Genomic DNA, 25972 nt, shown 5'->3' with positions numbered 1-25972 from the left:
TACCTTACATCTTGCTTTTCATGGCAGTGGCTGGCAGTGTCTCCTGACTCTGCCTTTCACTTCCCAGAATTCTGCTTGTCCCGCCTATACTTCCTGCCTGGCTACTGGCCAATCAGCAGTTTTATTTCTCAATCAGTCATCCACAGCAGGACTTGGTTTTAAACAGAAATTTGATGTTTATTTTACTATAAACCTAAGTGAAAAATAACTAGGACATTAATGCACCGTAAGTAATTCTAGAGTTGTTGTTGTTTGAGACAATCTCATATATCCCAGACTGGCCTCAAACTTGCTATGTAGATTAGGATGACCTTGAACTTCAGACTCTCCTGCCTCCACCTCCTGAGTGCTGGGGTTTCAGGGATACATTACCACATCCAGTTTATGCTGAGGATTGAATCAGGGCTTTGTGGATGCAAAGCAAGTTCTCTACCAACTCAGCTACACACCCAGCTCCCCAGGTGTGTGTGTGTTGTGTGTGTGTGTGTGTGTGTGTGTGTGTGCACCGTTTATGTGCAGGTAGGTGTTGGTGAAGGCTGGAAGCAAGTGTCAGACCATTGCAACGGGAGTAACAGGTGTTTGTAAGCCAACCAGCATGGGTGCTGGGAACTGAACCCGGGTCCTCTGCAAGAATAGCCAGTGCTCTTAAACACTGAACTGTCTCAAGCTTCCAGATATTTTTAACACACATTACACCCACTTCCTTTCATGTGAAAGAATAATTACAAACTTGAAGGTGTCTTTGGTAGGTTTACACAGGTTATGTACAGTTCTAGCATTACAAAGAAAACAGGGAGCCACAGACCAGGGATCACAACAAGTTGAACTTGAACGCCCACTCTCACAGCATATGAGCTAGAGCCGGTTACTTAGCCTTTGTGGACCTCCAACTTTACATCTGTGAAAGGAGTATAGTAGCCAGAGTCCCTACGTCATAGAAATGTGAATGGAGAGAAATTACAGCAGGGCCAGGCACTGAGGGAAACCTTCACATCTGTCCCTCACTCACCTTCTCCTTCACTCTGCTCCTCCCCATCATCCCCAACATCCCCTGCACGTCTCCTCTCTCCTCTCCCTCATTTTTCCCTTCTCCTCTTCCTCCTCTCTCTCTCTCCTCTCCTCCTCCTTTCCCCTTCCTCCTCTTCTCCCTCCTTTGCTTCCTCCTTCTCTTTCCCTCCTCTTCCTCTCTCACTTCTAATCACCATCATTGTTGTGCTGTTGGTCCATATAAAGTTCACAAGTTTTGGGTGCAGTCTATGAGAAAAGGGGCAGGCACTGGGCCCCGAGATTGTGTTAGTGTGGCACCTCGAGTCTCCCCTCAGGATGAGTCTCTGGGGCACTCCAGCCACCTAACCTGATGTCAGTGCCCATGTTCTAATGGCTGTTCCGTATTTTTAATATCATTTGATGTCTGGAATCGAACTTCCAAATAACTCCTGAGTTCAGGATAGGTTATCCCTCGTGCAGGAATGTGTCTGTGTGCAGAATGACTCCCCATCTCTGCTCCTTTCACTTGTTTGAGTACCACTGGCTGGGTGGTACCCTGTGCCACCATCTTCTCTCCACAGGGGAGGGGACCAAGAACAGGTATTTGGTGGAAAACATTAATATTATCTGGGGGTGGACCGTGATGTGTGTGTGCAGAGGATAACCTTGTGAAATCAATGCCTTCCATCCTCTCCTTCTACCGTGTGTGGTTCCCAGGATCAAACCCAAGTCAGCAGGCTTACATGGCAAATACTTTTCCTTCCGTGCCGTCTCACCAGCCCAAGGACTCATACACCTGAGATGGGTAAAGATACCTCATGTCTGCAGCTTCTGGGATGAGAGTCAGTGCTTCTAAACTGAGGCTGAAGCCCCAGGGTGCTTTGGGATCTGACGGTTGTATGCAGGGATTTTCAGGTTGGATGAGTGTTTAATGGTGATCGTTGAAATTCCATGAAAATGCTCAACATCATTTGGAATCCGTATAAAATTTAAAATTACCAGATAATCTTATTATGTGAATTTGTATTTGTAAATGGACTATTTTACAATGGGAAGGAATAGGTGTAGTGTATAAATAATACACTCCATGCATGATAAGGAAAAGTGAAATCAAATATGTTGTAAGAAAGTTTTACACTGAAATTAAGTTGATGTTTTCAGGAACAAGTGAGCTGGCTCAGTAGGTACAGTATTTTCTGAACAAGCGTGAGGACTTGAGTTTGGATCCCCAGCACCCACACAGGAGGATCCTGGGGGCTTTCTTGTTAGCTAGTCTGGCTAATCATTGAGCTCTGAGGTAAGTGAAATATCCTGGCACATGTGCACACATGCACACATGTACATACAGTGCACACACAAAGCAATTTAAAAAAATAACAAAGTTATGTTTTTAGTTAGAATTTTACTTTGAAGTGGTATGCCCTTGTTTCTGCCTCTGTATACCTGTTTTGGTTTTGTCATTTGGTATGAGCTATAAGCTCACCTGTAGTGGCCTGTTTTGTGTGTCAACTTGACACAGGCTAGAGTCATCAGAGAGGAAAGAGAGCCTCAGTTGAGGAAATGCCTCCATAAGATCCAGCTGCAAGGCATTTTCTCAATTAGTGATCAATAGCTGAGGGCCCAGCCCATGGTGGGCACTGCCATCCCTGGGCTGCTGGTTCTGGTTTCTGTAAGAAAGCAGGCTGAGCAAGCCATGGAAAGCAAGCCAGTAAGCAGCACTCCTCCATGGTCTGTGCATCAGCTCCAGCCTCCCGGTCTCTGCCCTGTCTGAGTTCCTGTCCTGACTTCCTTCAGTGATGAACAGCAATGTGGAAGTATAAGATGAATAAACCCTTTCCTCCCCAGTTTGCTTTTTGGTCATAGTGTTTTTATCAAAGCAATAGACAAGTTGGTACCAGGGACTGGGGTGTTGCTGTGCTAGGCCTGAGCATGCTTTTATTTGAAGGAATATGGACTTTGGGACTGTGAATTAGGAAAGCCTTTGAGCACTTTAAGTGCTGCTTAATGGGCCATACTAGTAGGAGCATGGAAGACAGTGGTGCTGAGTGTGATTTGAACTGTGGAGGGCTGGCTCAAGAGGTTTCAGAGCTGAAGAATTTTAGTATGTTCCATAGAGATTCTTCTTGTGATATTTTGGTGGGAAAAAAAAAGTGGCTGCTTTTTGCCCTTGTCTGAAGAGTCTGTCTGAGGCCAAAGTAAGAGATTTGGATTAGTTAGTTGGCAGAGGAAATCTCAAAACAGCCTAGTATAGACTCTGTTGTGTGGTTACTAGTTAGTGTTCATGCTTATAATGATTTATAATGAAAAGGAGCAAGCTGAGGAGAAGGAGAGCACCAGGAAGTGGAATGGAGCTAAATCCTGTGTTCAAGGAGATCAACAGATTAAGAAATGGAATAAAGGGAGTAGTGACCTTAGGGCAAGAGGCCACCCAGCTAAGTTTCCAACTTGTGGAAAGAAATTAAAAGCGTACATCCAGGTGTGGTGATGCACACCTTTAATCCCAGCACTCCAGAGGCAGAGGCTGGTGGATCTCTGAGTTTGAGGCCAGCCTGGTCTACAGAGCAAGTTCCAGACAGCTAAGCTTAGGAAGTGAAAGAAACTACCGAAAACAGAAAGTCAGTGAAGATGTAATTGAACCAGGGGGCCATGTTTCAGCCCAGTAAATAGCAGAACTTGGCAGCTTTTGGCCAGGTAATTCTGGAGTTAAGGATAGAAGAAAGAATTTGCCTCTATGACTAAGGAAAACCACTGAGGCCAGACATGTGTCAGGGGGTGTCCCAGAATGGAGGCCTATAAAGGCCATTTCGTGAAGCTGTGAAGTTGAAGCCTGGATTGCCTTAGAGACCCCAAGATGTTAGAGATGCCAGAGTCGTGGGGTACCTGCTGAGGAAAGCTGCTGACAGGGAGTGGAACCGGCCCAGGAGAAAGAAGTGTGTTGCAGTCAACAACGCTGAAAGGAGTTGGAGAAGTGAAGAGCATTTCCAGATTAGACACGGAGATACAAAGTTTGGAGTTTTCCCAGCTGATTTTTGGTCTTGTTTTTGTCCAGTATTTCTTCACTATGCTCCCTTTCCTACATTTTAGAATGGTAATGTATATCCTTTGCCATCATATATTGGAAGTATGTGATCTGTTTGGTTTTTTTTTTTTTTAAATTTATAGGGTATTATAGTTAAGAGATTGCATGAATCTCAGAAGAGAATTTGAACTGTGGACTTTCAAACATTGTTGAGACTGTGATAGACTATGGGGACTTTTAAAGTTGGACTGACCATGTTTTTACTTTATGATATAGTTACAAGCTTATGGGGGTGAGGGAATGGAGGAATGTGGTGGTTTGAAAGAAAAAATGGCCCTCAAAGGGAGTGGCACTATTAGGAAATGTGGTTTTGTTGGAATGGGTGTGGCCTTGTTGGAGGAAATGTGCCACTCTGGAGGCAGGTTTTGAGGTCTCATATATGCTCAAGCCACACCCAGTGTCTCAGTTCGCTTCCTGTTACCTGCAAGATGTAGAATTCTCAGCTCCAGCACCACATCTGCCTACACACCACCATGTCCCAGCCACCATGATAATAATGAACTGAACCTCTGAACTGTAAGCCACCCCAATTAAATGTTTTCCTTTACAAGGGTTGCCATGGTCATGGCGTCTCTTCACAGCAATAGAAACCCTAAGTGAGACATCATCTAAACTGGAATATCATTAACAAACATGTTTGTGGGCCTGGTACCATACATTGAATATGCAAGTTTGTGCACCTGAGTGCCTGCTGTGATGTCCAGAGAAGGATGTTGGGTGTCTTCCTCTGTGATCCACCTGTCTCTACCCCCAGTGCTAGGGTTACAGGCACAAGCAGCCACAATTGGCTTTTTACATTGATGCTGGGGATCCAAATTCAAGACCTCATTATTTCTTCCCCAGTGAGCCATCTTTCCAGCCTCCAACACATGATAAATAAAAAAGTCCAATGCATTTTATGGTAGACTTCTTATTTATTTTTAGAGTGGTTTTGTGCATTCATTGAGTCTGAAATTTCTGCAAATGTTGGGGACTGGCCTGCCCTTAAGCAGGTTGCTAGAAAATGAGATCTTTGAAGCCTACCTTCCAACACGGTGTAAGACTTCAAGTCATAAAGGACCTAACACTCCGCCCTGAATAGGTGATGATCCTGATACTGTGGTTCTTTCAGCCTCTCTCCTGGATCACCCCTCTCAAACCATCTGTGTGTGCACGTGCATAGGCACACAAGCATGCAGAACGAGCTCAGCACATCCAGACTGCTCTGCCTTGGGAGTTCTGGCAAAAGGACTCCTGCTGGCTGCTCTATATACCACACAGATGTGACCATCCACCACAGCCCAGACATTTCAGATATTCAGTATGAAGTTGGCCACAGTGGGAGGAGAAAGTTAAGGCTACAACTGAAAAAAAATTGGACCCAACCAAAATGTAATGTAATGTAGTCATTCTTTAGCTGGACACATTGGGTTTCTATAAGCCAATGTCTTTCATTGTTTTCATCCCAAACCTGAGATGGGGATACCATCTTCCTATCAGAAAACAGCTGGAGCTTAGCCCAGGGAGTGCTCAGTGCACACAGTGTCCGGCCTGGCTGTGGAGACGGGGGTGCAGACTACCAAGCTTCCCTTCCCTTCCCGGGGTAGGGACCTCCGTGCATGGGAGGACCCTTCACTGAGCATGAAGTTACCTGGGGGCACTAAGCAAAAGCCACTACTTTGTTCAGCCCCCCTATCGCTTTGGGGATCTCTGTTTGTTGTCTTTGGAGTCTCTGCCAATATTTAAAAAACAAAAACAGACTTGCCTTGGAATGCTAAGCCTGGATTTCCTTTTTTTACAAATTGAACAAGAGCTAGAGAGAAGGCTGGAGGTTAATCTCCCAGGCCCACGTGGTGAAAGGAGAGAACTGACCCTAGCAAGTTGTCCTTTGACCTCCACAGGAGTGCCATGGTATGCATGCACACACAAAAGAAGCTGGAGAGATGGCTCAGTAGTTAAGAGCATTGGCTGCTCTTCCAGAGGACCTGAGTTTGGTTCCCAGTACCAACTCAGGTGACTCACAACCCCCTGTAAGTCCATCTCCAGGAAATATGACTCCTTCTGGCCTCCATGGACACCCTCACACACATTGGATACACTCAAGCAGACACATACATTAGACATATAAATAAAAATAAATCTTTTAAAATAAATGTGATAAAAATTTAATTGAACAATTCATTTATCTATTTTTTAATTTTTCCCTTTTTGTGTGGGTGTTTTGTCTACATGTATGTCTGTGCACCACAGTGCCTGTGGAGGCCAGAAGAGGGTGTCAGATCCCCTGTGACTGGAGTTACAGATGGTAGTGAGCCACCATGTGAGTGCTTAGGATCAAACCTGTGTCCTCCCGAAGAGCAGCCAGTGCTCTTACCACCTCACCAGCACCAGAGCATGGACTTATTGAACAGCATTTTCATGCCAGCGCTCTCTCTGGCGCTCCCCCCACCCCCGCCTCTCTCTCTCTCTCCTCCCCCTCCTCTCTCCTGCAGGCTCTGGGGATAAACCAGTGAAGCAAAACAACTCAGGAAATGTTCCTCTACCAAGGCCTTTGTTCTTAACTGAGGCAGTACAGCCACATGCATGGATGAAGTCAGGACCTAGGACAGTTAAGCAGAGTATTATAGAGGAGAGGATAAGCTGGTCAGAGCCTGTGGAGAGGAGACCTTTGAGCTAATATCCTAAAGACACCTCGGCGCCTTCTCTGGAACTATTTTAGGGGGCAGAACAGGCAGAGATGCAGTGGTGCGCCCCAGGGTCTTGATTTCGCAACAGTTTGGCCTCACACACAGCAGCCATGTTGCTGAATACTCCTTTCCATCATACAACATGCTATCTACACTCATTTGACCCTATCAACTCCTGGTATGGTCTGCCAAGGGCTGAATTACTTCCTGAACAGATGATCAAAAGTACTTATAAAGGCGCTTTCAGCAGTGGCCACATGGTTGGAAATAGCATTAGGGGGTTTTCTAGAAAGCCCTCCAGCCCTAACAAGGTCTACATACCTGAAGGCTTTGTGATTGTAAATGCAGTCTACAGGTGAGTGGCCTGACATCGCCCAGGAGCTTGTTGGAACAGCCACCTTGGGCTTTCCTCCAGACCTACTGAACCTCAGTACATATACATACATACATACATACACACACACACACACACACACACACACACACACACACACACGCACACACTCCTCAGTCTTAGCAAGGCCTCCAGTGAGCTGTGGAGAGAAACAGGTTCCCTGTTGTACCATCTTTCATTCTGAGCCATTTTTCTAATGCTGAGGACCACAATCCTGTCTGCTACCCCCACTCACTCCTTTATGACTATAGAGGTGGGGTTTGCTAATTGCTCGGTGGCAACTGAATATTGTAGTCGACACAGTGGATAATAAACCAAATTTCTCTCCAGGTATGGCTGATTAATTGCATACCTTAGTGGTCTACGTTTTTGAAATCTCTGTGCTGTAAATGGAAGATTCTTACTGTCTTTTAGCCACACGACCGTGTCTCTGGTACTTCTGGCTAGCTCTCGAGACAGAGGCTGTCCTTCAGCCTTTCAAAATCCTTGATGTTTCCCATTATGGCTCCTTTCCCAAAACTCATTTCTTAACTTGTCAAGCCCTTTAAAGGGGAAAACAAGCAGTTGTTTAGGTTCGGTTAATTTCTAAGATAAGCCAGATATAGTGGCACATGCCTGTCATCCAAACCCCTAATCAGCCTGGGCATGTGTAAGACCCTTGGCCTGGATCTTCAGCACAAAAATAAACTAAGCAATTAAATTAAACAAATATTTTAATTTAGCTTTAGAAGTCTTAGGGGCCCGGGATTCAGCTGAACCAGGTTAAAACACTTATCCTGCAAACCTGATGACCTGGGCTCCATCTCCAGAACCCACATACAAAACTAGATATGGGGGCACACATCTGTGATTCCAGAATTTCTAGGACAAGATGGGGGTGGAGCTAAGAGAATGTGCCAGAAGCTCCTCAGGCCAGCAAGCCTGGTGTAGGAAGCACAGCAGCAGAAATGAGAGACCCTGCTTCAACAAGGCGGAAGACACGAACAGGCTCCCAGACATTGTCTGCTAACCCCACACAGGCACTGTAGTACACACACGCACTGTAGTACACATGTGCCCAGACACGTGTACGTGTACACACACACAAAACTGAAATTTTTCAAAAAGTTAATCTCTACCTCAGAATCTACCATAAAATATTAAAAATATGTGTTGAGTGACTACAGACTTCAAACACAGGGTCCTTGGCTACTGTGAATTGCCCTTCATTTTATTCTTGTTGAGACCAGTCCTGAAATCTGCTTATTCAAAGGAAACAAAACATCCCATATAACTTCTGCTCTTCTGATTTCTAAGAGAGAGAGAGAGTAAAAGTAATTACCCAAGACCCTAGAAATATTTTGCTGTGGACGGTAGCACACGCCTTTAATCCTGGCACTCAGGGAGGCAGAGGCAGGCAGATCTCTGTGAGTTCAAGGCCAGCCTGGTCTACAGAGTGAGATCCAGGACAGTCAGAGCTACACAGAGAAACCCTGTCTCAAAAAGAGAGAGAGACAGAGACAGAGAGACAGAGAGACAGAGAGAGAAGAAGAAAAAAGAAATATTTGGCAATATAATTAACAGAGGATGTTTGCTCTGAACTGATTTCATAAGAAAAATCATTCCAGAAAAGGTACCTGACCTATTCAAGCCTGTCTTTTCTTTTTCAGCATTGTACCTGTAGAAATGGTGAGTGCTGCTGCTGTATGGTAAATGTAGCTCAAGAGCTCCAGGACTCTTTTATAGTCTGTTTCCAGTATTCTCTTTTGAGCCGAGATCTCACCAGTCGGTCCGGGCTGATCTTGAACTGACCCTACTCCTGCTCAGGTTCCATAGTGCTGGGGTTACGGCTGTACACTACATGCCTGACTGAGGTTATTAAGCGTGCAATTAACTAGAGTTTGACCTTGAGACTTCCGTGTGTACAGCTGGTAGAGCATTACAGTAGAGGAAATAACCTAAAGTAATATAGACTGAAGCCTTGAGGCATGAGGTATCCAGCTCCAGGAGACATCAGGCATATTGAGGCGTCCAGATGAGCTTAATGATGGGGGAGGGGGGCAGTCATGATGGTGATGAGAGGATGAGGAAAAAGAATGTCCACAGAAGCTTGCTTCGTGTTTTCTGAAGGCCACTGTGCCTCAAACAAGCTGTGCTCACCCTATGCTGAATATTCAGCCGGAGCCACCAGAGCCCAAGAGAGGAAATAGCTATTGGCGAAGGCCAACAGCAGTGAGGCAGGACAGCAGTGGGTTTCTGTTGTCTGAGATCATCCTATGTTGCATAGGTGACCTCCTCGCTCATCATGAGTGTTTCAGAATGCCGCTCAGTCAAACTGTGGGTGTGGAAGTAGAAATGGCTACACTCTGAAATGTGAACAATGATCATTTTTAATTGACAGAATGGTCTTGAGATGGGTTTTCTGGATGGTTGCAGAATCTAGTAGAACTTATTCAGACTTTGTGCAGGAAGAATATATCAATTAGAATACATTAGTAGTCAGGTATAAGGTACCAAATTCATGTGTTAAAGTGCCCAGGCCACTCACTATGGCAATAGGAAGCAGTTGCCTTCAGAATCTTTGTGACTCAAAGGCATGAAGGACATGTGCTTCCTCTTCTGAGCATCTGGGACATGTCTTCAATTCACACAGCTAGAAAGTGACCAGGCTGGAATTCACACAGGGGGTCTCTTATGCTACGAAAGTCACTGGTGAGATCAACTGGCCCTGTGTATTGCTGGACGTTTATCCACTCAGTACTTTGAAGTCTAATATGTTAACAAGTCTCAACATGAGAGTAAAGTCATGTGTTATTGTGTGTTACCTAGTATGCAAGGGGTCAAGTCCAGTGTGTTATCTGTTCTAGTGTGGTTGGGTTCTGCTTATACATTCTTTAACTCGGTCATGTTCACAATATCCTGTCTTTGTGCTTATTAGCAAATGTATGTTAAGCTGAAGTGGTGTGCCCGTTAAAGAGAAGTACCAGGCAGAGTAAATATGCCAGGCAGGAACAACAAGATAAATCTGGGCTCTTTCAGCCCCTTTCAAATGAGATGTTTCATTTTGAGTAAACCCTTTTTCATATTTTAGAGTCCCTTTGCCTTTGGGGAGACACTTGTTCCATGTTGGAATTCACTTTTCTTTATAAATTATAAATAAAAGTTTATTTTGTTGCAGCATGGTAACCAAGCAGGAAAGTGGCACATCAGTGATTGGTAGAGACCCCATCCCATCTTACAGATAAGCAGGAAGTTTCCTATTTGATGGTTACTCTATGTAATAGTCATTACAGTTAAATGCAGCTCCCATGTGAAGGACCCGTAGTGCCTTGAACACAGTACACCTTGCCAGCTAAGTCCATAACAAAGGCACTTCCAAAGATGAAGACACATCACCCAGTCTTGAAAATATTTCTGAATCTTTCCATGGTGTGTAGTTTAACTTTTTTTTTCCTCTTTTTCTTTTTCTTTTCTTTCTTTTTTTTTTTTTGTTGTTGTTTGTTTGTTTTTCGAGACAGGGTTTCTCTGTGTAGCTTTGCACCTTTCCTGGAACTCACTCTGTAGCCCAGGCTAGCCTCAAACTCACAGAGATCCGCCTGGCTCTGCCTCCTGAATGCTGGGATTAAAGGCATGCGCCACCACTGCCCAGCTATGTAGTTTAACTCTTAAGGATAAATCAGACAAAAAAAAAAAAAATTACCAAATTTGAATTCAGAGTGCCACTGTTTGATAATTGGGTTGACCTCCTGTCCTTACACTGCCTGAATGTTATTCTAGACACCATTTTGATAAGGGATGATAACAGAGTACTAAACATGGCAAATTGGACATGGCAGTGATAAAGGAGCAGAACTTGAGAACAATAACATGGCACATAAGAAAGGGACAGTGAGCATGGAGGCAGTAGAAAAACTATTTATCATAAGAGCAATCAGTCACATCCAGAATTCTCAATTCTGGGTTCCTAGGGGCACTGAACCTAGACTTGCCTCCCTAGATCATGACTATGACCTCAAGTTATCAAGAAAAAAAAAAAAAAAAAACATTTGAGTCTGAATCAAAATTACATGTCGTCTTTGGTATTTGTGTCAAGTCTTCTCCCCAAATGTTGGCAGGTATGGAAGTCTAGCCCCATAGGAAAGGAGACTTTGCCTCCATTCCTTGGATAGATTCATTTTTACCCAAAATTCCATTAGAAAGAGTTCAAATAGCTTTAAAGCCATCTGAAAATTGATTAGCTAGAAATTCCACTCTTACAGCATTTCTTTCCTTGATGCTGGCAGAGGAATCACATGACCTTCACTCACAAACAGTATCAACCACAGGCTCATGTCAGAGCAGAGGCACATGTCACCCTGCTGACTCCTGAGATCCCCACTCAGCAACCAGGTTGACAAAGCTGCACCTGTGTGGCTTTTACACATTAAAGCCACTCTGGCTGGGGCTGGCAACGCACTAGAAAGTGTAGGTCCTGCCTATCTGCCATCAACAAGTGATGGCCTTGACCTCTGTGTATCCCAGCAGTAGCCCCAACTGCCTGTATATGAAGAAGACACAGAAGGAGTAGTTATAAGCCTTAAAAGGAAGCCGTGGGAAGAGGTTGAGAAGGAGAAGGCTAGGGGAAGACAGACTAGATGAAGTGGACCCAAAGAAGCCAGGTAGTGTTGTACACTGGGAGCTGCTCTGTGATTGGATCCCAAAGGTGAGAATCTTCATCAGGACAGCCCTTTTCACAGAGGCAATGTTCATCAGTACCTAGAGCCATCCAAAAGGTGGCCTCGCCAAGTGACAGCCGGATCCTTCTTCCACTCATAAAGCAGGAAAACCTGGTTCCTGCCTTGTGCTGTCTGAACAGGGCTGGTGTCCACATGGGTGCACATGAAAGTACCCTTTCAAGCACCCTGCTCATAGCACCTAGCCAGCTCATACCGTCATTCAACACAGGAGCTTCATCTGCTCTGCCATTGGTTTCTCCTGTAAAGAATCCAAGTCTTGTCCGCATCTTAAGCACAAGCATAACCACTTCTGTGCACCAGTGTACAGGTGGGAAACCCTCCCCCTGCTGCTGCCCAGGTGGGAAAAGCCTCATCATCCTGCCACAGCAGCAGGGTCTCAGTAATGAGAAGCATATGTTTCCAGCACACAGTTCATTCATTCTTGTGTTTCCTGTAGCCTTCCCTCCCACAAAAAAAAACAGAACTCTTGGAAAATGCTCTTGCTAGTAACAGCATGATCAAATCCCACAACAGTGTCACACTTTTGTCACTATCTGTGTGTGCATTTTATAGAAAGCATGCCAAAGTTAATGACTCTTCCCGGCTGGCTTCATTCCCTTTCATTTGGAAAGGGAGCATACCATTTTCCTCACACTCCTACAAGGGTAGCTTTCCTGTCGACCACACCCAGCCTTTCTCAGAAGGATACTGATGATATTTTTTGGATTGTGCCTCTAGGTTCCACTCCGTGTGCAGTTAGCTCCTACTTTGTAGATACTTGTAGGAACTTAGCGGAAGACAAGGAGTATAAATACATAGGTCAGCATTCTCAGAGCTTGCTGGAGATCAATCTAAAACGTGTTTACATGTGTCTTAGGAAAATTATGATACAGTAAAAGCTTTTCCTAAGCATGAAGAGATGTCGAACATGCAGATGTATGAGTTCTCCCCAAACTCAGGTTTGCATCTTTCTGAGTAGAAGAAAACTCCGTGAGGTTAGAACTACAATAGCAGTCGGTCATGAGGACTAGCTAGGCAGGAACTAAGCAGAAGGCATTGGGACCATAGGTGTCCTTTGTTTACAGGTTCCCAGAGCTTCCCATCGTTAATGGTATTTATTTCGAGATCAGTGTAGGCAAATGCAAAGCTTCTTCCCAGCCTTGGCCCATCTGCTACCTCCTGTTCCCCCTGAACCTGACTGCCCAGTCTTTGGCCCACTGTCTCATGCTTCTGCATGCTGTTCCCTTTCCTGGGTGTCATCTTCTCTCTCCTGGCTCCCTCCCCATCTGCTGTCCTTGCTGACAAGCCCTGCCCCACCACCCCAGGTGACACTCTTCCCTTGATGTTCTTCCCAAGCACTTATGATACCTTTAGCAGATGGCCTTTCTATGTTCCACTGGCAGCAGCACTATCACTTCCAGGCTGGAAAAGGGACCAGTGAGCAGGGCAGTGGGTGTGGGTGTGGGGTATTGATAATACCTCCAACCCACTTGGCTTGCCTCACATGTAACTTGGAGGAATTCTTCAAGTCTGTTTCAGTTGATTTTCTTGTCTTGTAAAAGGCAACCTAGGCAGAGTTGGCGGTTTGTTTATGAATGAACAGGAATTAGGACTCAGCTTCCAGCTCTTGTCTGCTGGATTCCCATTTAGTATCCACCCCATTTGAAGAGCAATGACTCAAACATCTCATCTGGGGAAAGTGCAAACCAAAGAATGCATGGCTGCATCCTGGCTAATCCGAAGATGCTGCCTGCTATGCTTGTGGGGGAGCCTCTGCGTGGGAGTGGGTGAGGTATGTGAGTCATAGCAGTAGGAGAGGATGAGGGGGTGATGGGAGCAGCTAAAAATTATCCATTCTCTTCTTCCGGAGCAACTTTCTTGCCCAGTATAGAAACTCCTCTTGACTGTGTTCAGTGTCTTCTGTTTCTATTTCCCTAGAAGGCCTGTGGAACTACTGGTTCTCTCTGATGCTAAGTGGTCTCCGAGCTGACATGATTCAGGATTCAGGATTCAGGAAATGAGTCTATGGTCTCACACTCGTTTTAGAAACCTTTTAGCTTATATTGTGCTCTAACTTGAACCAGAATCACTACAGCCATGATCTAACCTGTTGCATTTGAAAGTCACAAATGCAGAACTCTTGCTATGCCTGGCTTCCCCTGCCATCCTGCCTTGTGTTGCTGCCGTACAGAGGAGGGAGGTATGAGGTAGGGAGCATCACCAGGCACCTCTCCACCCACTCCATTTGAGTGTTGCCATAGCAACTAATAGCGCCTAGAAGCAGCCCAAGTATTATTTTGTTTTGCTTCTTCCTTTAGTATGAAAAAAAAATCTGCTTTTGTCTTAGCAATATGTGAACCTGGGATTTGGGGGCATATATAAATACAATATTTGACACACTTGATCCAGTGAGGCCTGTAGTACGCCAGGATTGTGCGCGTGGTGGTTTCAGGTGACCTGTGATTGAGGAGTAAAGAAGGCTCAGAAGGATCCCTGTGTGGACAGCCCATGCCACCATGCTGGTTCAGGAGAGGTGTGCACAAGCCTTGGGAGGGCTTCGATGGCTGCCTCCCTCTTGCCTTCTGCCTACAGTGGCCATCAAAGACCTCAATACAGGATTCCTGCTGCTGGTGAGCACAGCTCTCATTTGGGCTAGGAAACAGTCCACTAGCCCAGAACTCGTTCATCACCATCAGTAAGCCTTCTCCTACACACTTTAGAAAGGAGCATGCCAGCAGTCTCCAGGAAGGTCTGTGGGAATGTGGCATGATACAGCAAAGAAACAGCCCCAGCCTTGGAGTTAATCAGACTCACATCCCTTTATGCTGTGCTCATAGTACCCAGGCCCTGGGAAACTTTTAAAATCCACCATTCCTCAATCTCCCCATTCCCCAGAAAAGGAAATGAAATCACATGGTATGGAGTTGTGAGAATTATAGATAACAAATCTAAGACAGCTTTACTGTAGTGAGCTAGTACATAGCACATTTTCCTTAATGAGAGCTTTTTAAAATTGTTGCCTACACCAGACTTACTCAGAATATACAAAGACAGCATCGACGAATCGATATTTTTAAATTTAAGGCTGGGGATGTGGTTCAGTGGTAGAGTAATTACCTAGCATCCTTGGCATTGCCAACATACATAAGAGAGTAAATAAATCTGTTCTAAATAATTGAAACATAGCCTTAACTGAGGATAAGAAATGTGTTTATTTGCTTGAAGGTAAATACTGTAATGGCTCTGGGTTCACCTTTTTCCCACCTCTACTAACCCCCAGCACACTGCTGCCATTGCTCTATGATATTTCTGAACTCCCAACGGCTTCTACTAAGATTTTCAGTGTTTGGAAAGAGAAGTGGTTGATAAAGCGGCTGAAACTCATTTAGTTGATAAGACAAAGAAAACCCAAAACTGTTCACCTTTCCCTGAAGGAGAGTTGCAAAGACTTTACAGAAAGTTGTTTACTATCTTCAGATGACAATGTGACTATCTAAGCCAGTGGTTCTCAACCTTCCTAATGCTGTGTGTGATCCTTTAATCCAGTTCTTCATGTTGTAGTGACCTCCAACCATAAAACTATTTTTGTTCCTCTGTCATAACTATAATTTTGCTACTGTTACGAATTGTAATATAAATAGCTGATGTACAACTCCTATGGGGGTCATGACCCACAGGTGGATAACCACTAGTCTAGGCTATCCAGCAAGTTGTGGATATGGCGTTTAAAGTGGCTTTTATAAACATTTATGCCTGCAATAGGAGTTACCCATGTGCCCCACTGAAGTTCTTTTCCGAATCCCACAGGAACGTGGCTAAAGAGTGGTCTGGGCCTCGTGCACCAGGAAGGCAGCCAGCTCACGTGGACGTACATTGCTCCCCAGTTGGGGTACTGGGTGGCAGCCATGTCTCCTCCCATCCCAGGTAACACAAAGCCAACAATGGTGGTAATCCGTGTGGGGGTCTTTGGGGGGGGGGTCTGAGCTCAGTATTCATTTAAAAATAACTTCAATGAGCAGTTCCCATCCTATTTTTTAAAACAGCAAATGATAGAGAAGGCTGTTTTATGGGGTGGGGAGTTGTGACTGGAACTTTCCTGTGGAGGTCGGGCGTAATGCGTGGAAATGGTCCTGTCTCCAGTCCCATTTTGCTCGGACAGGACAGCTGCCATAAGAAACTCTTCAATGAAAGTGTGCAGGCTTCGATCTCTTCCCTGATTCCTGAAACAGCTGTGGCCTGGTGTGTATGTAAACTTGCAGGCACTCAGCAAGAAGCCGATACCGGGGGCTCCTTGAGACAAACTGCTTGGCTTAACATTTCTGAACAACTTCAACACAGGCCAACTGCCCAATGTGCAGAAGAATAATCTTCAGTTAGGATATGTAGATTCACTCCTATTTAGGACATGACATATATGTCATGTGTGTGTATGTATGTATATGTATACATATTTGTATATGTATATAGACTTATCCCAGTGGTATTCCAGAATAATGTGCTTCTCCTGAGAATTCTTTTCAGGGATGGCTCCCATCCTTTAAAAGCCTTTAAAAAGCCAAGCCTCTTGGACTGCCACCTTGGAAAATTCTCTTTCCTCAACAGTGTTTATGCTCAGAGTATATCTTGCTTTTTGATTTGTGTTGTTTTTAACACATGTTAAAAGACATGCAGTTCTGTGTAGGGACTGAGGTGGGTTAAAAACATGCTGTGATTACACAGTACCTCTTACAAAGTCACCTTCAATGCATTCCCAAATGAAGACTCAAAATATTTTAGCAATGGAATTAATGTTGAACCGCTAGGATTCTCGCTTCGACTCCCAAGTAACGAAGAGGATGGAGGCGTGACAGGTGTGGAAAACCTTCCGCAGGGACACCACATTCCCCTCTGAAAAACTGACACTCTTGAGTGCTTTCCTCAGAGGCAATTGTTCTCACAGCATTGCCAGCATGAGCCTGGCACAGAAACATCCCATTTACCTAATCTGAAGTATCAAAAGGTAGATCAAGAGAAAGAGAGAAGGAAAAGAAATACCTTAGCTACCAGAGTAACAGCCAGTCCAGGCATTAAAGTGAACCTTGTTTTTTAAAGATAGATTTCAAACAACTGTGGCTGTCAATTTTCCCACCATGCAGCAGATTATTAATATTAATATTAATATATGCTTTTATAAAGAGGAAAGCAAGGGCTGTTCAACACAAGTCCCCCAGGAGTTTCCATGCAGGGAAAGAAGTAGCTCAGAGCTGTGAAACGCATCCCCACCGCAGCCCAACCGTGTGCAGCATGGGGGTGCGCACACAGGTAACCTCACCACCATCACTTTTATTAAAATACATTGCAGTGGTGCTGCGCCTCCCTGAGCCCCAAACCAAGAAAGAAAAAAAAAAAAGCAACTAGGGTTTTCTTCTTTAATTCTCTGCTTAAGCAGGAACTGAAGTCTAGCTGTGAGTTTTATGACAATTTCTTTTGGCAAAGGCTAAAATAATTACATTCTGAGTGCGTAACAAACCAAAGCTTAGCTCCTTGAGAATAGTTTTATGTACCCAAAGTCTTTCCCCTGACACACACTCTTCTCTTCTTTTTTCTATACGGAGGACCAAATCCCATGTCTTTGAACTTTCCCTTTGTACTAAAATGTCCTGTGAACAGTGAAGGCAGTGTAGAGTCATTGCGGTTACTTACCCCCCTAAGTGGGTGTATTGGAGGGAGGATGTCCTTCTCTTCTGGACTCAGGAAATGTTACTGATTCCAAAGCCTGGTTAACTTCCTTGGATTCATTTGTCTCTCGGAAGGATCTGGGCCAGGAGTGCTGGCAGACTCTCCTTTCATCCAAGCATGAGTAGGGTGAGGCAAAAGAATCACTGCAAGTTCAAGGCTAGCCAGGGCTTATAGTGACACCCTGGGAAAGGAGAGACAAGGGGAGCAGGCGAGAAAGGCAAGGAATGAGAATTTGTCCCCTTAAATAATATTTCTAAAAATCTGTCATTGAACATCAAAAATAAGCAAATGGGTGCTTGTTTATAAATAATATGAAGCCACTGTGTCCCTTCTGTACACCGCAGAAAACTGGGCAAGAAAAAATGCCTAAGTGTTCTCATTCAGAGGTTTTATTACTGATCTTAACATGTAAGGCGGAAGTACTTCACTCTTAACTCCAGGAGACCAGATTCACATTGCCCTTAGACTTGAAGAACAAAACTTAATGTCTAAGGGCAAACACACCCCTTGGGGTTCTTTACACATGAATTAAAAGTTGTTTGTTTTTTATGTCTCTCCAGATCTTATCTTTAAGTGTTCAAGAGGTCTATGGCCATACAAGCTTAGCCTTGTTATAAATAAATAAATAAAAATAAGCAAAAAAAAAAAAGATAATGTGCATGACTGTTTTAAATAGGGAAGCATTTTGATCAGTCTTGACTTTTTAATGTCACAGTAAATTTATATCATATATTTAAAGTGATTCATTCAGGCAAAGAGTGTTCTGTATGATAATAATTGCCCAGGAAAAGCAGGAATAAAATCATTACCATTTTTTCCTACCTTGTAAAATCCTCAGATTTTTGGTCCATCTCCGAAATGAGAATCTACTCAATGGTTTATCCTGCATTCATTTTCTTTTATTGAAAGATCATGTATTTAGAATGCTGAGCATGCTGCTAAGGGAGGCTCACTTCTAATCGAGGAAACAAGTGTGTTTCATTGATACAAGTGCGTTTCATTCTTGAGCATCAGGGGCTGCCGGCCCCCAAAGTGCCGGTGATCGGCCTAAGCAGGAGGGATGGTACCACAAGGGCATCGTCCAAGGGGTGTTTCCACTGGCAACAGCTCTGACCCTCAGGCAGGAAGAGTTTGTTGTTTTTTAAGTCAAAACATTCTCAACTTATTATCCCTCTTCTTATTTGAAGGAATTCAAAGTTCTAAAATGAGATTTTTCTGACCTTCTAGGTCCCGTTGTGACACAGGACATTACCACGTATCACACGGTGTTTCTTCTGGCCATCTTAGGAGGAATGGCTTTCATTCTTTTGGTTTTGCTGTGTCTCCTTTTATATTACTGCAGGTAAAGTGTCACCATTTTTGGCAGTATATTTGTTTAATGTAGAATTTCTCATGCAATTGGTATCTGGAACAACTTCTTCTTCTTCTTCTTCTTCTTCTTCTTCTTCTTCTTCTTCTTCTTCTTCTTCTTCTTCTTCCTCCTCCTCCTCCTCCTCCTCCTCCTCCTCCTCCTTCTCCTTCTCCTTCTCCTCCTCCTCCTCCTTTTCCTCCTCCTCTCCTTCCTTTTCCTCCTCCTCCCCTTCCTTTTCCTCCTCCTCCTCCTTTTCCTCCTCCTCCCCCTCCTTTTCCTCCTCCTCCCCCTCCTTTTCCTCCTCCTCCCCCTCCTTTTCCTCCTCCTCCCCTTCCTTTTCCTCCTCCTCTTCCTCCTCCTCCTATCTTCTTCCTCCCCCTTCTATCTTCTTCCTCCTCTTTCTCCTCCTTCTTCCTCCTCCTTCTCCTCCTCCTTCATCTTCTTCTTTCTTTTCCCCTAAACTACGTTAGTTTTTCTCATGAGAGATCACCCAGAACTCAAACATGTAATCTAAGTTACAAATGAGCCCACAGGTTATGTGATAATGTTAATGTTTGGGGTATGTTTAGATGCTGTTAAGCGAGTTATAAGAGCTTAGGGGTTAGGGAGATGCTTCAGTGAATAAGAGCTCTGTGCAAGCATGAGAGCCTGAGTTCAAACCCCTAGCACCTCTGTAAAAAGATGAGTATAGACACACTCACACCTGTCTGTATTCCTAGTGCTGGAGAGGACTAAGACAGGAAGACTTGCTGGCTGCTGGCTGCCAGCCTCACGCCATATTCATGGAGAGATCCCAAAAAAGGTGGACAGTGGAAGAGAATATCCAAAATCCCTCTCCATCTTACACAAGTGTGTACTGTGCATATGCAAAACACACACACACACACACACACACACACACACACACACACACACAGGCTTAACAAGGCTTGGGAAATAGTTCATTCAGTAAAGTATTTGCTGTACAAGCATGAGACCCTGAATTGGAGCATCAGAAGCCACTTACAAAAGCTGGGCATGGTGGCCCATGAACATAATCCCCACAATGGGGAGGCAGCAACAGTATGTGTCCCTGAGGCTCACTGACCAGCCAGCCTAGCCTACTTGATAAGTTCCAGGTTAAATGAGAGAACCTGTCTGAAATAATAAGGTGGATCATGCTTGAGGAACAATACTCAAAGCTGATCTCTGGCCACCACACACACACACACACAACCCTGCACAAACACGTACCAAAAAAGAAAAGAGCTTGACAGCTGTTATACAATTCATTCATAATACTCCTCAACCCTCACTAAGAGGTGCAACTCTCAAGATCAAAGTAAAATTATTCTTATTTTTATGCCGTATCTGTTACATTAGAAAGAATGTATGTTGCTGACTCCTGGGTGTTGCCCATTGAATAGATATCTTGGCTTCTCTCACAAAATCCTGAGCCTTCAATCCCTAGAGTTTTCTGCTCTGTGTTAAAACAAGAATATGAGAATGGGGTGAGGAGGCTTCCGGGTGCTTAGAAATTGTTTGGGTTTTCCTCACGGAAGTTGACTTAGGATTTTACTTGGAACTTTGCCATCACGAGTCTCTCATTTGTGCCCTGTGTGGCCTGTTTGGTTGCAGGAGGAAGTGCTTGAAACCCCGTCAGCATCACAGAAAACTGCAACTCCCCCCAGCCCTGGAGAGCTCCAAGAGGGATCAGTCAACATCCATGTCTCACATCAACTTGCTGTTCTCTCACCGAGCATCAGACTATCCTGGGCCTCTCTCTGTCTCCAGCCATAGCCGCCCAGAGGCCCCGGGGACAAAGGAACTGATGGGCGGGGTGCACTTAGAAATGATGTCCCCCACTGGGGAGGGGGACCTGCACACACCCATGCTGAAGCTCTCCTACAGTACCTCACAGGAATTCAGCTCCCGGGAGGAGCTGCTGTCCCACAAAGAAGAGAATAAAAGCCAAACATCTTTTGATAATCTGACACCGAGTGGGACACTAGGGAAAGACTACCATAAATCGGTGGAGATTTTTCCCTTAAAGACAAGAAAATCTATGGAAAGAGAAGGCTATGAGCCCCCAGGCAATGATGACTACAGAGGTAGTTACAATGCTATGCTCGCCCAGCCTTTATTTGAAAAGCAAGATCAGGAAGGCCTGGCATCTGCAGGAAGCAAACTCACCATTCAGGAACACATGTACCCCGCACCTTCATCCCCTGAAAAAGAGCAACTGCTGGACCGAAGACCTACTGAATGTATGATGTCTCGATCTGTCGATCACCTGGAGAGACCTACTTCTTTCCCGAGGCCAGGCCAGTTGATCTGCTGTAGTTCTGTGGACCAAGTCAATGACAGCGTTTACAGGAAAGTATTGCCTGCCTTGGTCATCCCAGCTCACTATATGAAACTTCCAGGGGACCACTCCTATGTGAGCCAGCCTCTGGTAGTCCCCGCTGACCAGCAGCTGGAACTAGGGAGGCTCCAGGCTGAGCTGTCCAACCCCCATGCAGGAATCTTCCCACACCCATCCTCTCAGATGCAAGGCCAACCCTTGTCTTCCCAGGCCATCTCTCAGCAGCACCTGCAGGATACAGGTTCACGGGAATGGGGCTCTCAGAATGCATCCATGTCAGAGTCTCTGTCCATCCCAGCATCCCTGAATGATGCAGCTTTGGCTCAAATGAACAGTGAGGTGCAGCTCCTGACTGAAAAGGCGCTGATGGAACTTGGGGGTGGGAAGCCACTTCCACACCCTCGGGCGTGGTTTGTCTCCTTAGATGGAAGGTCCAATGCTCATGTTAGACATTCATACATTGATCTCCAAAGAGCTGGACGGAATGGAAGTAATGATGCCAGTTTGGACTCTGGCGTGGATATGAATGAACCAAAATCTGCCCGGAAGGGAAGGGGAGACCCTTTGTCTCTCCAGCAGAGCCACCCACCTGTCCAGGAGCACCAGCAAAAAGAACCCAGAGCTCACGACAGCACTACCTACACCCAGCTCGTGTACCTGGACGACATGGACCAGAGCAACAGTGAGTGTGGGACTACAGTCTGCACCCCTGAGGACAGTGCTCTGCGATGCCTGTTGGAAGGGTCAGGTCGGAGGAGTGGGGGACAGCTGCCCAGCCTGCAGGAGGAGACAACCAAACGAACTTCCGACGTCCCCCTGGAGCCATTAGCCAGTCCCAACCAGAGAAGATCTGCCAATGATGAAGATGAAGATGATGATGATGATGATGACCAAGGAGAAGATAAGAAAAGCCCCTGGCAAAAACGAGAGGAGAGACCCTTGATGGCCTTTAACATCAAATGAGCCATCACTGGGCCCCTAAATGTGGAATATAAAATTGCCAAATATCCTTTCTCATGGAAGCGCATACCTGTGTGTGGAGAAGCTGAAGGATGAAAACCATGGAAGTCGACGCATTGACATGGCTGCGTCGGCAGCAGAAAGAAAATAGGGTAATGGCCCAGAATAAAGGACGACTAACAAATGCTGCCCCTCCGGGGAGGTGGCTGGGAAGCCTGTATGTCATTCCATGGACCTGACTTGTCCCAGAAGGGATGCTGACAAACCACATGTGGTATTGCCGTGCTCCAAGGATCACCTCAGTTCTCCCTCAGATTGTGGAAACAGATGGAACTCTTTTTGCGTTGTTTGACCCCTCCTTCCCTTTTATCGCGATAATGCTACTGTGAAGCTTGGGAAATTGGGTGGCGTAGTTTCCTGGAGTCAGCATTATCTCAAAGGAAAGCTATGCATTGCTGCTTCGTCTTGTTGCTTTGCTTACACTTGGCTTTGGTTGGGCTACTCTCTCTTTTTTCATGGGGGGGTGCTTTTTTTCTTTATAATACGAATTCAATTCAGTTGTAAAATGTTTATTTCCTTGTTTTAATCTGTTCTGCTTCTCTGTGGTTGATTTCAGTGTCTCTCTTCGGGAACTCCTGAGTGTCGTCTCTTATCATCTAAGCCTTTTAATGAAATTGTACTGAAATTTTTATCAGCTAAGAGTCCTTCAATTCTGGTCCCATTAACTCCAAGTGCCTTTTTTACAGTGACAACAGACAGTCCCTCCATTTTATGTTTTTTCTTAACCCTTTTAATTGAACTGCCTGGATTTTATATGAAGTTACTAAAGGATACCCTTTGTCTTTGAACTGCATGCTGCCAAGGGCCATTCGTGCTCAGCATCCTCATTCCCACGCAGTATACTCTCCAGTTATCATGTGTAATGTGGGTTCTGTTTAGCTAAGATAGACTAGAGGGCGCTGTAAAGATGCCCGACCCTGTTCCATCCCTGCGGCCACTGGCCACCATTCTTCTTGTTCCGCTGGCTGTTTGTATATAGGGTTATGTATTAACTCTGGAATCCTATTGCCCGTCTTGCTCACCAAAGATGAGAGTATGGGCTGAGCAAGGGGATTGAATGTGACTATTCAAACCACTCTTATGTCCTATCCAAAAGTGCCAGAATGACTCTTCTGTGCGTTCTCCTTTAAGAGCTGCTTGGTTGTCCCAAAATGAAAACTCAAAATAAACTTGGAAGATGGAAAAAAAAATCAGTGTTTATTCTGATTCATTCTGGGCCTTTGTCTGTTGGGAAATGGTCAATAGGACTTTGCTGTTCATTCCTTAGAAGACTTCAAATTTGGGGGGGAGGGGTGAATGCATAAACACCCAGGAATTAGTACTGGGGTTTTAAAAAAAAAAATCTACCTTTGTCACTCAAGAGCACATGATAACATCCTGGTAATGTTTCATTTAAGGAGAGATACCTACATTCTACGAAAAAACACCTTTTTTATTTTTATGCTGAAGATCTATTTGTCTTGCAACCGTTTCAGGAAGGTTTTGTTAAAATAGCCAAAGATATCCCAGGTATATGATGCTGTTCATCAGAATTGTTAACAGAGGGCTGAGGATGTAGCTCAGTTGGTCAATTGCTTGCCTGGCATCCTAGGTTCTGTACCAGTACCACATAAAATCAAGTGGGGTAGTACACACCTATAATGCCAGCACACTCTATGGGAAAGGTAGGGGCAGCCATTCAGGGTCATCCTCAGATACATAAGATCAAGGCCAGCCCTATCTCAAAGAAAGTTATTAATGGAGATGATGTCAGAACGAGAGGAAAAACAAGGTAGAAATAAATCAAGGCAGCTGTATTTGCTGTCAACAGCTTTCATACCAAATCTTCATTTGTAAATTCCACATAAGTATAAAACTAATGGAACTGACTTTTTTTTGTCTGGATTCTCAGATGAAGATTTTTTTTAACATTTTACTTTAACAGGAGAAAATAGTTGAGACAGTTGAGCTAAATGAATGAGACTCAGGGAGGCGAGGCAGCCAGGACTCCTGTAGTAGGCGCTGTTACCTGTAGGTGGCAGGTGAGGCCTTGCTGACTTTGCTAAGACTCCAAAGAGGACTCCTTTGTCAATTCCCTAGAAGGGAAAAGTTACCTCTTCAGGAGCCCCCAAAACCAGACATAAGCCATAGGGGCGGGAGGGAGAAAGTTGGGACATCTCCCTGTGGCCGCCGATTCCCAGCCCTTTGCAGCTCTGCCTGTGGTGGCCGCCAATGGAATTACATTCTTGGTGTGTCAGTTTCCAGAAGAACCTTGCTTTAAGACATGTAACCTGTGGAAAGCATGTCACATACTAACTGTTCACTCTGGTTATGGAGAGCTGACAGGAAGATCTGGGGCCTCAAGGACTGCTCTCCTGGCTCTTCTTCTGGTGATCCACATCTCAGTGACTTGTGCTCCCATGGCGACAAGAACTGAGCAGGAAGCATTTGTCACAGCGCACCTGGGTTTGCCAAAGGGGAACTGCTTCTGCCAAAGCAATTTCATTTCCTATTGGAGTTGTTCACAGTAAAGTCCAGACATTAATGCATTTTTATCTCGGAATGCTAGCACTGATGGCCACACCAGAATCCTCTAAACAGCACCATGACTGCAGCCTTTAAACAATCCCTTCTTCCCTCTAGCCTGGTGAGGGCCATGATTGCGAAATCTGTCACAATATTTCACATCCATTTGCAGACAACCGAAGCCGTGAAAGGCACCTTGCTCATGCCACCTAGTGGGCAGTTCACATTTCCCTGGAGAAGAGCAAGGCCATCCCAGATGCTTGGCTCTTGCAACAGTGCGTTGTGGGAAGGTAGGAAACAGCCCTAGTTCCGTCTTCCAGGTAAGGTGGGAAACGGGAGAAGACTGAGGTGGTCCATGATGTTCCTTCCTGGAAACAAAAGTACTAGAGACAATAATGGGGCCGGTTTGATATTTGGGGGACGATTTTTATATTATTCCTTTTTGTTTTACACCTAACTGACTAAATGGAGGCTTGCCAGCAAAATAAACAAAAGTTGCTCGACTGAGCCGGGCGGTGGTGGAGCACACCTTTAATCCCAGCACTCAGGGGGCAGAGCCAGGCGGATCTGTGTGAGTTCGAGGCCAGCCTGGGCTACAGAGTGAGATCCAGGAAAGGCGCAAAGCTACACAGAGAAACTCTGTCTCGAAAAACAAATAAAATAAAATAAGGTGCTCAACTTAGAGGTATTGTACTGCTTATACAGATAGCTCTCCAGGAAGGAATTTAAGTTATGGATGTTCTTAATCATAAAATACAGAATACTCTATTGTAAATTCTTCGACAGCTGAATCTGCCCTTAGTGGTCATCTTAGCCAACCCATGTCAATGACATGGGCGATCTGACACAAATGCCGTTATTTTCTTGAGTTAATGATTATGATGAACTTGAATGCCAGTGCATCTCTTCGTCGCAGTCGTGAAATGACATCTTTGCTGAACAGTTTTAGAATCTGGATGAAAATGCTCTTTTCTGTGCTGTCCATCTCATGGTGGACCCAGACATCGCACCATTGTGAGATTACCCTGAAAGAAAGTTGGCATGCTCTCCACCGCTCTTCTTCACACATCAAGCCTCTTTTGATACTCTACCTGTTCCTGTGGCATAAAACTCCCTCTGTGGCCGATTTCAGGCAACTGCTGTGATACCTCAGTACCCACAAGATTGAAATAGATAGATGCTTGCTGTCTCAGTTACATAATTTGCCCACTAAA

The 25972-nt window shown here is 44.9% G+C and overlaps 1 protein-coding gene across 1 annotated transcript in view; it reads left to right on the top strand.

Moving 5' to 3' along the window:
• Fam171a1 (family with sequence similarity 171 member A1) overlaps positions 1-23436 on the top strand; it is a 126284-nt gene extending 102848 nt beyond the window's left edge. The window contains exons 6-8 of the mRNA XM_036187760.1: positions 15628-15744; positions 18766-18880; positions 20507-23436. Of these exons, the coding sequence (XP_036043653.1) occupies positions 15628-15744; positions 18766-18880; positions 20507-22196 (1922 nt within the window). The 3' untranslated portion in view covers positions 22197-23436. The remainder of the gene's footprint in view (positions 1-15627; positions 15745-18765; positions 18881-20506) is intronic.
• The last annotated feature ends 2536 nt before the right edge of the window (positions 23437-25972 follow it).

The sequence above is a fragment of the Onychomys torridus genome, chromosome 5 (assembly GCF_903995425.1).
Source record: "Onychomys torridus chromosome 5, mOncTor1.1, whole genome shotgun sequence".
NCBI lineage: Eukaryota > Metazoa > Chordata > Mammalia > Rodentia > Cricetidae > Onychomys > Onychomys torridus.
The sequence above is the reverse complement of the archived record's forward strand: the minus strand, read 5'-3'. Positions and strand labels throughout refer to the sequence as shown.